This window comes from Dendrobates tinctorius, unplaced genomic scaffold (genome assembly GCF_039654945.1).
Source record: "Dendrobates tinctorius isolate UK_male_01 unplaced genomic scaffold, ASM3965494v1 ptg000026l, whole genome shotgun sequence".
In the NCBI taxonomy this organism is placed as follows: Eukaryota; Metazoa; Chordata; class Amphibia; order Anura; family Dendrobatidae; genus Dendrobates; species Dendrobates tinctorius.
This window is the reverse complement of record NW_027361694.1, coordinates 13,119,980-13,134,003: the sequence shown is the minus strand read 5'-3', so window position 1 is coordinate 13,134,003 and position 14,024 is coordinate 13,119,980. Positions and strand designations below refer to the sequence as shown.

The window sequence follows — 14,024 nt, the reverse complement described above, 5'->3', positions numbered from 1 at the left end:
TTCGGGTCAGTACGGTTACAGCGATACCTCATTTAGGTCGTTTTTTTATGTTTTTGTCGGTTTTATGCAATGAAAACTATTTTATATAAAAAATAATTATTTTGCATCGCTTTATTCTGCGAGTTATAACTTTTTTATTTTTTCGCTGATGATGCTGTGTGGTGGCTCGTTTTTTGCGGGACAAGATGACGTTTTCAGCGGTACCATGGATTGTTATATGCGTCTTTTTGATCGCGCGTTATTGCACTTTTTGTTTGGCGGTATGATAATAAATCATTATTTTTTGCTTCGTTTTTTATTTTTATTTTTTAAGGGGTTCGCTAAAGGGGTTAACTAATGGGACAGTTTTATAGGGCAGGTCATTACGGACGCGGCGATACCTAATATGTGTACTTTTATTGCTTTTTTTTTTAATTATTTTCAAAAAATGAATTTATTGGGGAATATTTTTTTTTTTTTTTACTAATTTATTTGGCGATTTTTTTAAATTTATTTTTACACTTTTTTTTAATTTTTTTTTTACTTTATTACATAGTCCCAGGTGGGACATCACTGTCCTGTGACAGATCGCTGATCTGTCACATCACAGATCACTGTGACAGATCAGCAATCTGTCACAGGCAGTGCACAAGGCTTCCTCATGCCTGCGCTTTGCAGGCACTGAGGAAGCCAGCTTCCCCAGGCCCCCGAAGGCCCCCGTCGCCATCTTGGATTCGGGGGCCTGGAGGAAAGGAGCCCCCCGCAGCAGCGCTGCACATTGCGCTGCTGTGGGGGGCTCAGGGAAGCACGGAGGGAGCCCCCTCCCTGCCGATGCTTCCCTTTAACTCCCGGTACACCGCGATCGCGTTTGATCGCGGTGTGCAAGGGGTTAATGTGTCGGGGGCGGTCCGTGACCGCCCCTGACACATTGTGCCGGGTGTCAGCTGTGATAATCAGCTGACACCCGGCCGCGATCAGCGGCGCTCACCACGTGGGCGCCGCTGATCGCGGTAGACGTACTATCCCGTCCCCGGTCATACGGGCCCGGGTACCGTGGACGGGATAGTACGTCTCATGTCAGGAAGGGGTTAACAGCAGTCCAAGTGCTATGCGATGTTTTACCGCATAGCACTCATTCATATTCCTCGCAAGTGTGACTCCGGCCTAAAAGAGACTATCATTTTTACTAAATGCATCAATACTGTGGTATTGCTGTATATAGTACAAGCGATCAATCGCAGGTTCAAGTCCCCTAAAGGGAATAATAAATACAGTGACATAAAGGTTTTAAAAAATATGAAGAAATAAAAAAAAATACGTAAATGTTCAAATCACACTTCTTTTCCCGCATTAAAAATAAAGTTACACATGTAAAAATACACATACTGTATGTGGTATCGCCATGTCCAGAAAAGTCTGATCTACAAGTGATAAAAATGTCATATCTATTCCAAAATAATATCAATAAAAATGTTGTCTCTCCCTGCAAAAAATAAGCCCTCACACAGCTCCACCAGCCATAAAATCAAAGCGTTACAGGTCTCGGAATTGTCGACAATCAATTTTTCTTCAAAATTCTTTTTTTTCCAACAGTAAAATAATTAAACAAAGGACAAGCTTGGTTTCGCCGTAATCATACTGATGTAGAGAGTCATATTGCCTCATCTTCTTTACCCCACCATGTACGCAATAATAACAATTCCCAAATAACTATGTCAGAGCTATGTTTTTACTGCATTTCCAATTTTCCAGTATATGATTAAATGAATGGTGTCATTCAAAAGTATAACTCGTCCTGCAAAAAACAAGCTCTCATGTGAATGTGGATAGAAATTTTTTTAAAAAATTATGGCTCTTGGAAGAAGGGGAGGAATCAACGAAAACTAAAAAATGGAAATGTCCACAGGTACGTTTTCTGAAAGGTGTTTGTCATCTCTGCTTTCTAATCATGCAGGAGATTAGTCCAAGATATGAGAGCTGTCTGTCATACATCTAATACATTGAGAAACCTGGTGTCAGATATTATCAGTATTCATACAGGAAGTAGTATATGCCCCCACTTGGATTTAAAACAAGAAAAAGAAAAATGTTAACTCATTGGGTGCCAAATAGTTTGATTTTTTTTATATCTCCAACTCAGAGAAGTGAAATAAAGAAAGCGTATTATTACTCTCTACAGCCACTATTACATCCTGTGTCCAGTTCAAAATGAAAAATTTGGTGAAGGGTCCTCTTAAAACAACCATGAGAACTGTTCTCTGGTTGTTAAGTAGTTACTAAAACCAGTGTCTGTGCAACTTAAACAACCTAACAGTTTTTGTACGCTCACCTTCTAGTTCTCTTCTACTACATTCCTGAGGTTCCCAATGTGCAAAGAGCTTCTCCTTGCCTCTGGTACACATTTCTTCTTGTTCAGGTTTGAGCTACTCCACCCAGTGAAGAGGCTCAGCTGCTCTCCACTCCATCCTACAGTACCTGCTTCACTGAAGGTTTTTCTAAAAAAAAGAAGAGATAACATTGCTGGAGAGGAGGGTGCTAGTTTTTTCGACTCCTACTCCCATCAAAAATCAGAATCAAGCGGACTTCAAATGCTGAATTAATTGAATTAGATTAATTGTGCAGTCCTAATTCCATGTACTCCAGTTTCTTCCCACATGCCAACAGACATACAGATATTTTTTCCTTAAACACCTTCTGCTTGTTCTCAAGCCATGGTGACTTGATGGATGAATGATCTATAGGAAGATCGAGCTTGTGCAATCCTAGATAGGTCCACCAGGGTCTACGCCGCCATTATCTTGATAATATCAAGTCATCGGGTTGCTTTTGTCTTCCTCTTTGCCTTGTTCCTTCTGTACTTTTGAGCATGATGTCCTTTTCCAGTGTTTGCTGTATTCGTATGATGTGTCCAAAGAAGGCAAGTCATTGCTTGGTGATTCTTACTTCGAGTGACATATCTGGCTTGATTTGTTCCAAAATTGTTTTATTTGTTCTTCTTGCCATATATGGTATTGATAACATCCTTCTCCAGTGACATATTTAGAAGGCTTTGATTCTTCTTCTGTCTTGTTTTTTAATGTCCAGGTTTCACACTCATATGGTACTACAGAAAAGACCACACTATGTATGAGTCATGTCTCTATTTGAAGACCTTGTCCAGTGACTTCATTGTTGATTTGCCCATAGCTATTCTTATGACTTCTGGGATTGTGGCTGCAGCAATGTGAGTGATCATTGATCTGAGTAGGATGAAGTCCTTTACAACTTCCAGTTCATCACCTTCCTTCTCAAATATGTCTCAGTCATACCTAGCAGTAGTCAATATCTTTGTCTTTTTTGCATTTAGTAGCAGTCCCATGCACAAGCTTTCCATCTAGATAGTTCGTAAAAAGTTACATAGGTTGAAAAAAGATCTAGGCTAATCAAATTCAACCTTTCTCCACCAATTATACATTTTTTGTCACTAAATTATCTATAACCCACAAAGTTATTTGTGCTTATGAAAGCATCAAGCCCTTTTTTAAAGATGTTCGAGTGTTTGTCATTACTACCTCTTGTGGTAGGGCATTCCACAGTCTGTTATAACCCATTCCTATTTAGCTGCCAGATTAGCCTTTCTTCCACCCGTAATGAGTGCCCCTTGGTGCTTTGTATGGTCTTTGGAAGGAATAAGTCACATGCCAGTCCTTTGTATCTATTTATAGAGATTTCCTCTGAGACGTCTTTTTTTTCTAAGATAAACATGCCCATCTTTTCCAACCTCAACACAAGAGGCCTTACGTCCTTTGTAATAATCTAGTTGCCCGCCTTTGAACTGACTCTAACTTCTGAATATCCTTTTTAAAATTGGAGCCCAAAACTAGATGCCATATTTTGACATGACCTTAAAAGTGATTTTATAGAGGTAACAATATGTTGGGATCACAGGATTTTGTCTCTCTTTTTATACGCCCTAACATCTTGTTTGTGTTTTCTGCTGCTTGACATTGAGTACTGCTGCTCAGCTTACTTGTAAACAGAATAACTAAGTACTCCTGTTTTGTGGTCCTGAGTATAGTTTCATTTATGGTATATACAGCAATGAGATTACGTTGTCCTAGGTGCATAATTCTACATTTAGCAACATTAAACCTCATTCAGACATCTTATCCAGATTGTTTTTTAATATTATACTGTCAAGGTCAGATTTTAATATCCTACATAGTTTGGTGTCATCAGCAAAAACTGACACTTTTACTCTCAATCCCATTCACAAAGTCATTAATAAAGAGATTAAAAAGAATCGGTACTAGCACAGATCCCTGCGATACTCCACTGCTGACTATATCCCATTTACAGAATGTATCATTTATGACGACTTTGTTTCCTTTTTTTTAGACAGTTCCTTAACCATATGCATATTTCACCTAGTCCTTGCTTCTGTAGCTTCAGTATAAGGCTGTTATGTGGTACAGTATCAAATGCCTTTGCAAAGTCCAGATAAATCACATTACCAATATCCAGATTTGCACTCACCTCCTCATAGAAACCCAACATGTTGGTTACACACGACTTATCTTTCATGAATCAATGCTGCTGTCAATTCTCATATTATCATCTGCAATATACCGCACTTTTGCAGGTCATCTCTTTTAATACCCTCAAAAAATTTGCACGCTACTAATGTTAGACTTGTTAGACTTACCAGACAGTAGTTGCCTGGATCCACCATCTTACCATTCTTAGGCTTCTTGCTATCAATTTTGTACAGACTGTGTGTTGAAGATTGTTGGTCCAGCAATTTTTATTACTTCTTTTTCGGCAAGTCGAGCCTTCTTGAAAATAGCTTTTGCATATACAGTGGTTACGGAAAGTATTCAGACCCCTTTAAATTTTTCACTCTATGTTTCATTGCAGCGATTTGGTAAATTCGAGAAAGTTCATTTTTTTTCTCGTTAATATACACTCTGCACCCCATTTTGACTGAAAAAAACAGAAATGTAGAAATTTTTGAAAATTTATTTAAAAAGAAAAACTGAAATATCACATTTTCATAAGTATTCAGACCCTTTTCTCAGTATTGAGTAGTAGCACCCTTTTGAGCTAGTACAGCCATGTGTCTTCTTTAGAATGATGTAACAAGTTTTTTCACCTGGATTTGGGTATCTTCTACCATCCTTCCTTGCAGATCCTCTCCAGTTCTATCAGGTTGGATGGTGAACGTTGGTGGACAGCCATTTTCAGGTCTCTCCAGAGATGCTCAATTGGGTTTAGTTCAGGGCTCTGGCTGGGCCAGTCAAGAATGGTCACAGAGTTGTTCTGAAGCCACTCCTTTGTTATTTTACCTGTGTGCTTGTTTGAAGGTGAACATTCGGCCAAGACTGAAGTCCAGAGCACTCTGGAAGAGGTTTTCATCCAGGAAATCTCTGTACTTGGCCGCATTCATGTTTCCTTCAATTGCAATCAGTTGCCCTCTCCCTGCAGCTGAAAAACACCCCCATAGCATGATGCTGCCACCACCGTGTTTCACTGTTGGGATTGTATTGGGTAGGTGATGAGCAGTGCCTGGTTTTCTCCACACATACTGCTGTGAATTATCACCAAAAAGTTCTATCTTCGTCTCATCAAACCAGAGAATCTTATTTCTCATAGTCTGGGAGTCCTTCATGTGTTTTTTAGCAAACTCTATGCAGGCTTTCATATGTCTGGTACTGAGGAGAGGCTTCCGTTGGGTCACTCTGCCATAAAAGTTGACTGGTGGAGGGCTGCAGTGATGATTGGGAAATTTCACCAATCTCCCTACCGCATCTGTGGAGCTCAGCCACAGTGATCTTGGGGTTCTTCTTTACCTCTCTCACCAAGGCTTTTCTCCCTTGATTGCTCAATTTTACTGGATGATCAGGTCTAGTAAGACTTCTGGTGTTCCCAAACGTCTTCCTTTTAAGGATTATGGAGGCCACTGTGCTGTTAGGAACCTTGAGTACTGCAGAAATTCTTTTGTAACCTTGACCAGATCTGTGCCTTGATACAATTCTGTCTCTGAGCTCTTTGGCCAGTTCCTTTGACCTCATGATTCTCATTTGGTCTGACATGCACTGTGAGCTGTGAGGTCCTATATAGACAGGTGTGTTCCTTTCTAAATCAAGTCCTATGAGTTTAATGAAACACAGCTGGCCTCCAATGAAGGAGTAGAAACATCTCAAGGAGGATTACAAGGAAATAGACAGCATGTGACTTAAATAAGAGTATCTGAGCAAAGGGTCTGAATACTTATGACCATGTGATATTTCAGGTTTTTTTTTAATACATTTGCAAAAATTTCTACATTTCTGTTTTTTTTCAGTCAAGGTGGGGTGCAGAGTGTACATTAATGAGAAAAAAAAAGAACTTTTTTGGAATTTACCAAATGGCTGCAATGAAACAAAGAGTGAAAAATTTAAAGGGGTCTGAATACTTTTCTTACCAACTGTAAATTGAAGAGAAATGGTGACCGGATGCATCTTTGTCTAACACCTTAAGCTACTTTGAACAATGCCGTGTTCTTTTCAGACTGTTGCTTGTTGGTCGACGTAAAGGTTCCTAATGAGGCTGGTCAGATGGTTTGGCACACCAATATCCTTCATGGTATTTCAACGTTTCTGGTGATCAGCACAGTCAAAGGCTTTGATGTAGTCGATGAATCAAAAATAGATCTCCATGTCATATTCTTTTACCTTTTCCATTATCCATCTAATCTTAGCAATCACATCTCTTGTTCCTCTGCCTTTTCAGAATCCTGCTAGTTCCTCTGCCAGTTCTTTCTCATAGTAAGGCTATAGCCATCTTTTTAGGATCTTCAGTAGTATTTTGCTGGCATGAGATATGAGCAGAGTAGTCCAATAGTTTCCACAGTCAGTAGCATCTCAGGAATAAACACCGATCTTGTCCAGTCCTTGGGCCATTTACAAATTGTCCATATCTGCTGACACAGGTGTGTGATGACATCAACTACTGTTCTGAAGACTTTTAGCTCTATTGGAATATTGCCACATCTAGTTGCTTTGTTCTTTGACGGAAGCTTTATAACAGCAATGACTTCAACTTTCAGGATGTTTGGCTCTCTATCATTTCCAGTAAGGATAAATATTTTCACACCGTGTTAGCCAGTAGATAGAAAAATGACCATAACTGTCTATTACTCCCCCATAATGATAGTTCTGCTTCAAGTCACTTGTCTTATCTTGTCGGTTATTTTCTTCTTTGTCACGTCCGCCATGTCTGCCATGACTGTTTGTCTCAAGAACTCCTGGAGCGATGTGCATGCGCATGTTTTGTCTGCTGTTCTTTGTCTTAGTCTGTTTTGCTATGTCTCGCCTTAGCTATGCTTTGACTTGTAGTCCTTCCTTTGTTCTCTGCCTCGCCTGTTTTGCCATGTCTTGCTTTTGCTATGCTTTGACTTGTAGTCCTCCCTGTGTTCTCTGCCTTGCTATTCCTTGCTTTGTGTTCCTCCCTATGGTCTCAGTCTTTGCTTGCTCTGCCTCGCTCTCTCCTATGGTGCTCTGTAGTGCTCCCTGGCACACGCACCATTTCTCCTCTCCTTAGTGCTCGTTTCTTTGTCTAGTCCCAAGGTCTTCCCTTGGCCCAGCTCTGGGCTTCTGCCTACGCTCCGCTGCTAGACTCTGTCCTCGCTCTGACCTGGCTCTGTTTCTGCTTGTGTTCCTTGCCTTGTTCCCTGCCTTGTCCTTGCATTGAACCCCGGCGTGGGTTCCCCTTGGCCGTCTCCTGTGCCGTGGTAAGTGCCACGTGTTTGTGTACAGCCGTGTGTACTGGCCAGTGTGACGTGCCCCCTGCGTGGCTCCTAGCACGCAGCCCTTCCTTGTGCCCTGGCGTGGCTCCTAGTACGCACCCTGCCTTGAACCCTGGCGTGGCTCCTAGCACGCACCCTGCCTTGAACCCTGGCGTGGCTCCTAGCACGCACCCTGCCCTGAACCTGGCGTGGCTCCTAGCACGAAGGTTCCTTTGCCCCCTCCTGTGCCTTAGTCGTGCCTCATGCTGGCCTTACAGCCGTGTGCATTGGCCAGTGAGGTGTGCGTCCCTGCGTAGCTCCTAGCACGCAGACCTGCTCTGAACCCTGGCGTGTCTCTACACGCACTCTGTCTTGTACCTTGGCGTGTCTCTACACGCACTCTGTCTTGTACCTTGTGCCTTGGCGTGTCTCTACACGCACTCTGTCTTATTCTATGCTTTGGCGTGTCCCCTACACACGCACCTCGCTTTGAACCCTGGCGTGTCCCCTACACACGCACCTTGCCTTGCACCTAGTCTTGAACCCTGGTGTGTCCCCTACACACGCACCTAGCCTTGGACCCTGGCGTGTCCCCTACACACGCACCTAGCCTTGGACGTTGGCGTGTTCCCTAAACACGCACCCTGCTTGGATATCTGTCGTGCCTCCTTGCCTGAACCCTGGTTTGCCTGCCGGATGCCCGGAACCTGCCGACCGTTGCCAGAGGTCCGGAACCAGATGACTACGGCCTGATGTCCGGAGCTGACGTCCGCAGCCTGATCCCTGGACCCTGTCGGTTTGCCAGCAGTCCGGAGTCCGATGCCATCATGCCATTACCTGTGCCTAGGCGTGCCATCTGGCACGTACCATGTTATGGACCTTGGCGTGCCCACGCGCGCACCTTGCACGTTTTGCTTGTTTTCTCTGTATGTGATCTTGTGTTATTCTAATGAAGATACCTTGCACCTACGTCTAGTCTCGTCTTGCTTCCTGCTCGTCCTTGTCGTCAGACACTCGTCTAGTGTCCCCTGAGCCGGCCGTCTGGTCCCAGCAGTCGTGGTGGCTCACCCCCTTGGTCTTGCCCCTGACACTCCCTGTATAGGGGGTGGATTCTCACAAGGTCAGCTCACCCTCGGTGGGTGGGTGCCACGACCCAGAGGGTCCACTCAAAAAATGGGCTCAGCAGGAGCTGAGTCCGTCACATTCTTTAGCTTTAATGTAGCAGGTGATTCCTTGACATTCTGGTGGCTCTTGTAATTTGGTTTTGAATTGTTCTTGGATGGTAGCCCTGATTCAAAAAGGTCTTTTTGAGGGGACCAAGGTGTTCATCTCTGTCCATGGGGTTGGAACATATATGTTTCTATCTTATGGCTTGGCTGTAGATGATAGAGTTCTTTATGTGTTTTGGATGGAAATTGTCCCATTTAAGGTATGTTGGATGGTTGATTGGCTTCTGATACAGGGATGTCTCTATTTCATTGTTCTTAAGCTTAATGATGGTGTCCACAAGTTAAGTGCTGGAGTAGTTGAGTGTTAAGTTGATGGTTGGATGAAATTGATTAAACTGTTTGTAGAACATCTTTAGCTGTTGCTCAGACTCTGTCCAGATGATTAAAATATGCCAGAGGTCTGATGGGACATGAGGACAAAAAGTTGCTTTCAAGCTTGGCCATGAAAAGATTTGCATATTTTACCTCCCATAGCTGTGCCAGTCTCCTGTAGATATATCTTGTTGTCAAATTCAAAGTAATTGTGGGTGAGGAAGAATTTTATAAGTTTCATCCTGTATGTGGGGGAGACAGGGCACAAGCTTAGAACAAGGATGAATTCTCATCGCTACACAATAAGAGAAAAAAAAATGGATCTACCTGTGGCAAAACATTTCTGTATTCCTGATCACAGCACCATGAACATGAAATTACTGGTATTGAAATTTAACTTCACATCTCAGAGAGACAGACGAGTCTGAGAGTACAAACTCATGACGACCTTTGACACACTCAATGCTGGAATGAATGTGTCGCATGGATTTATGTCTTTTTACATTAATTAAGGAATTTGCTCCTAAGACCTTGTCGGGCATCACAACACAGAACCAGGCCCCAATCAGAGGACAATAAAACTTTCACTCCTTATCTATGAACTGGTCCAATATTTATGGACATAACTTTCTATCATTCCCCCATAATGATAGTTCTGCTTCACGTCACTTGTCTTATCTATTGCATTTTTTCTGTGCTGTGTTGTGCATAAATATGTGATTCTTCAGATTTTGTATTAGTCAATGCCTGATGAAGAGACCTGAGTAGTCTCGAAAGCTTGCAATTTGTTACCATCTTTTCAGTTAGCCATTAAAAGGTATCAACCACTGAGGACTCTCAATTCTGAATATTTTTCTATCATTTCCAGTCTCAGTTTCTTCCTGCATCATTAAGTCTTACTTTTATTTGCTGTGTCTGACCATGCAGAACTGTTCCAGTTCATGATTGGCACATACAACAACTCCTGGCCATGATAAGTTAATATACAGATGGATCAGCAGAGGCTCGCAGCTGATCCTTTCTGAGGTAACACATTTCCCTGCCACAGGAGTGAGTATTTCTGCAGCACCTCCTTCCCCCTAAGGTTATCATAGATCAAGTCAGTGATGTAGGAACTTCAGGAGCCGCTGAGCTTCTATGTCATTGACTTTATTTCTGATAAGTTCATGGGACTGGTGAAGAAGCAGAAAAACTCCTGTGATAAAACAGACAGGGAAATGTGTTACCTCAGAGGGTATCCTCTACAAGCCTCTGCTGTTTCATCTGTATTTTCACTTATCATCACTTATCGTAAGAGACTTAACCTTTTCCCATTCCCCTGGCCAGGAGCTGTGGTATGTGCTGACCATGAAATGGAGCAGCTCTGCATGGTCGGACACAACAAGTAGTAGTACACGGCAGAAACATATTTATAAGATTATCTCAGCACAGGAACATTGTTTTAACACATCCAATAGTGGAACTTATTATTATTACAAAATCTATAATGGTATTTAAAATGTACTTTGTTCATGGGGTAAATCCCTTTAAAGGTTCAAGATAGATAGAATCATGTCCCTTATGTTTGCTTTTTACAACTTTCAGAATGGAAAGTAATGGAACCTGTTGAATTTCAGTCTTGTAATCTAAATACCACAAACAAAATATTAAAAGCATCTGACCATTGCTCAAGCTTCCTTAAGAGTGCTGCATTTGCTGCAAAATGCCAAAGTGACTTTGATATTAAGGTTTTAATCAGCAGCAATGTTTTTGGAATCTAGATTCCAAGCCTCCCGTTCTGCAGTTGCCAATACTATGAATCATTAGGGCATCTAATACAGTAACGGTTTTTGGTACTATTTGCAAATTGTAATACAGTGCAGAGGTTACAATATATTCAGTCACAGACATTACTTGGGATTTTGAAATGTGTGCTCAAGTAATTAAGTTATAAGGAAGTGAAAATATTAGTTTTATTACAATTTGAAGATATGGGAAATATTTTTTTTTAGTATAGAAAGGAAATCATGAATTCCATTATTACCCTCCAAAATTAAAGAGTCTTTTTCCTAGTTTTGAACTGTTAAACAGTATGGTATGTATTGGAGCTGCAGTCTGTAGAATCTGTGTCATTTGCACTTAAAATAGTACGGTATTCCTTTTCTTCTTAAAAGAGTATACCATCTCTATAAAAGCTGATCATTTGTCTAAAAAAGTGAATGTTTCAAGATAACATGATTGCACAGTTGCAAAAGTTTACCACCATTGCAGGACAAGTGGATCTAGACCTTTTAATCCTTTGTTAATCACACATATTATCTAAGCCTTGAAAATTTGATTTGTGCATTTGCCAAGTGACACTGCAATTGCTGCTCTAGAAGCAGTAGTAAAGGGCTTTCAGTGGTAATTACATATTTTTACCAATAACAACACGCTAACCCAAAGAATACAGTTTTTTTAGCAGCTTGATAAACAGCTGTGGTTGTAAATGGCACCAGGGCTGTGGTTAGCATAATAGCGACATAATCAGAGAGCTATTGATTGGTAGATTTCATGGGAAGACTGTACATGGGCTACCTATTGAATGCAAGTGCAAACAAAGACACCTGTACCTGTAAATTTGTACCATTGTGTTCTGGGTATAAATAGTGCAGTTAATAGAGAAACTGATGCCTTCTACTCTATAAACATATCATGTTACTTAGTCTTGGGATCATGGAGCATTGATGATGAGCCTGTATACAAAACATCATATAAAGTTGTATCATAGTTTCTTCAAAACTTTGTGAAAACTTTCAAAACATGTTCACCTATAGTAAATTGAGTATTAGTTCTTGAATTGCCTTACCTTGGCTTGCTGTAAAATCTCATATGTAACCAGTTCTTACTGTTGTTCTGTTCCATCCTTCTCTAAGAAACTATCACCCATTAAAGTTGTTGGCGTGGTTTTCACCTCTCTTCCATAGACTCCTGAATCACAATTCTGCACAACTCGGGAGATTTGACCTTCAGGCGATTACACATTTTGATTTAGTAGAGTGGGAAAGTTGAGCGTTGTTGTTAGGATTATTCTATTATTAGATCCAAAAAAAGAGATGAAAAGTAGTTACTGTATATTTGAAGTCATTGTAATGTTTGTTACCTGTTATTCGTGTCAGGTTCTTGGTTGCATATATGTACTTGTTGGGAGGGAAAAGGGTTTGTGGTTTTTAATGTCTTGTTTTATTTTACATGGTTTCTTGTGTTGCTTGGGGTGGGAGGCTTTAATTTGTTCTGGGGGTTAGTGGTACTCTGTGAATATTGCCCACTTCCTGCCTTATTGTCAGCTACTATACAGATCATGGAACTGGGCTGGCTGCTCATGCTCTAATCTTATGACATCTGCAAGGCCCCGCAGGAAGAAGCCAGAGAGAGTGAGACGGACTTGCATACAATAAGAGGAAAAGCTAGAGAAGAGCAAGAGAATCATATAAGCATGGTATGTGCTGATGTATTCGTATGTATAGTACATTGAAGTTTTTTCCTAATTTGTGTATACTTGCATTGTATTTAGTGCTACAACATTGCTTCGTTTTAGCCATACTACACCCTATATAAATATATTCAAACAATCAACTAACAAGCATCTTTTTATCTCTGCATTGTTGATCTTTCATTATAGTGTTCTTTAAAGATCTTTGATATGTTAAAACATTCACATTTGATTTTGAATTCAGTTATGCTCACTCTCATTCAAAAGTTGTTTTTCTCTTTTGTGGCAATGCTTTAAACACTGAATATTTTATGTCCCTTTCAAATGACAATAGGAGTGGTTTACTGTGAAAGTTTAATCTGTTACAGTGGCTTACGAAAGTATTCACCTCTTTAGCATTTTTTGTGTTCTGCTACCTCATAACCTGAAATTTCACTATTTTTTTGTGGGTTTGCATCAGTTAATGTAAAGAACGTGCCTACAACTGTGAGCATTTTGGTTTTCTTTTTTTTGTGTGAAGCAAACAACAACTACAGCTCGGGCAAAAATTAAGAGACCACTTCCGAATGTTCAGTCTGTCAGATTTTTCTCTTTATAGGTATATTTTTAAGTAAAATGTAAATTGTTCTTTTAGCCTACAAACGTCTGACAACATGTTTCCAAATTTCCAAGCAATAAATTTTGTTTTTTTTCTGAAAAGGAGAAATGGTCAAAATTAAAAAAAAACCCAGTGCTTTCAGACCTCAAATAATGCAAAGAAAACAAGTTCATAATCATTTAGAAACAACAATACTAATGTTTTAACTCAGGAAGAGTTCAGAAATCAACATTTTATGGAATAACCATGATTTTTTAAAACAGCTTTCATGCGTCTTGGCATGCTTTCCACCAATCTTTCACACTGCTTCTAGTGCAAAAATTGAAGCAGTTCTTCTTTGTTTGATGGCTTGTAACTATCCATCATCCTCTTGATTACATTCCAGAGTTTTTCAATGGGGTTCCGGTCTGGAGAATGGGCTGCCCATGACAGGATTTTGATGTGGTGTTCTCTTAATTTTTTGCCAGAGCTGTAGGACAAAATAACTGAAACTTCAGTGTGCATAAATATTCACCCCCTAACATTAGTATTTTGTAGAGCTTTCTTCTGCAGCAATTACCGCTGCAAGTCACTTTGGATAAATCTCTATAAGCTTTCCACATCTGGGCACTGGGATTTATGACCATTCTTAAAGGCAAAACCGCTCCAGATCCGTTAAGTTAGATAGTTTCCTCTGGTGAACAGCAACCTTCAAGTCTGACCACAGATTCG

General features: G+C 40.7%; 1 protein-coding gene across 2 annotated transcripts in view; it reads left to right on the top strand.

Annotated features, from left to right (window-relative positions):
• The window catches only part of NALCN (sodium leak channel, non-selective), an 871,910-nt gene that overhangs the window by 71,936 nt on the left and 785,950 nt on the right, over positions 1-14,024 (top strand). The window contains exon 2 of one of the 2 annotated variants that reach the window (XM_073569510.1): positions 12,570-12,721. The exons of the other annotated variant lie outside the window; for it this stretch is intronic. Coding sequence (XP_073425611.1) covers positions 12,719-12,721 — 3 coding nt within the window. The 5' untranslated portion in view covers positions 12,570-12,718. The remainder of the gene's footprint in view (positions 1-12,569; positions 12,722-14,024) is intronic. 2 annotated transcript variants of the gene reach the window in all.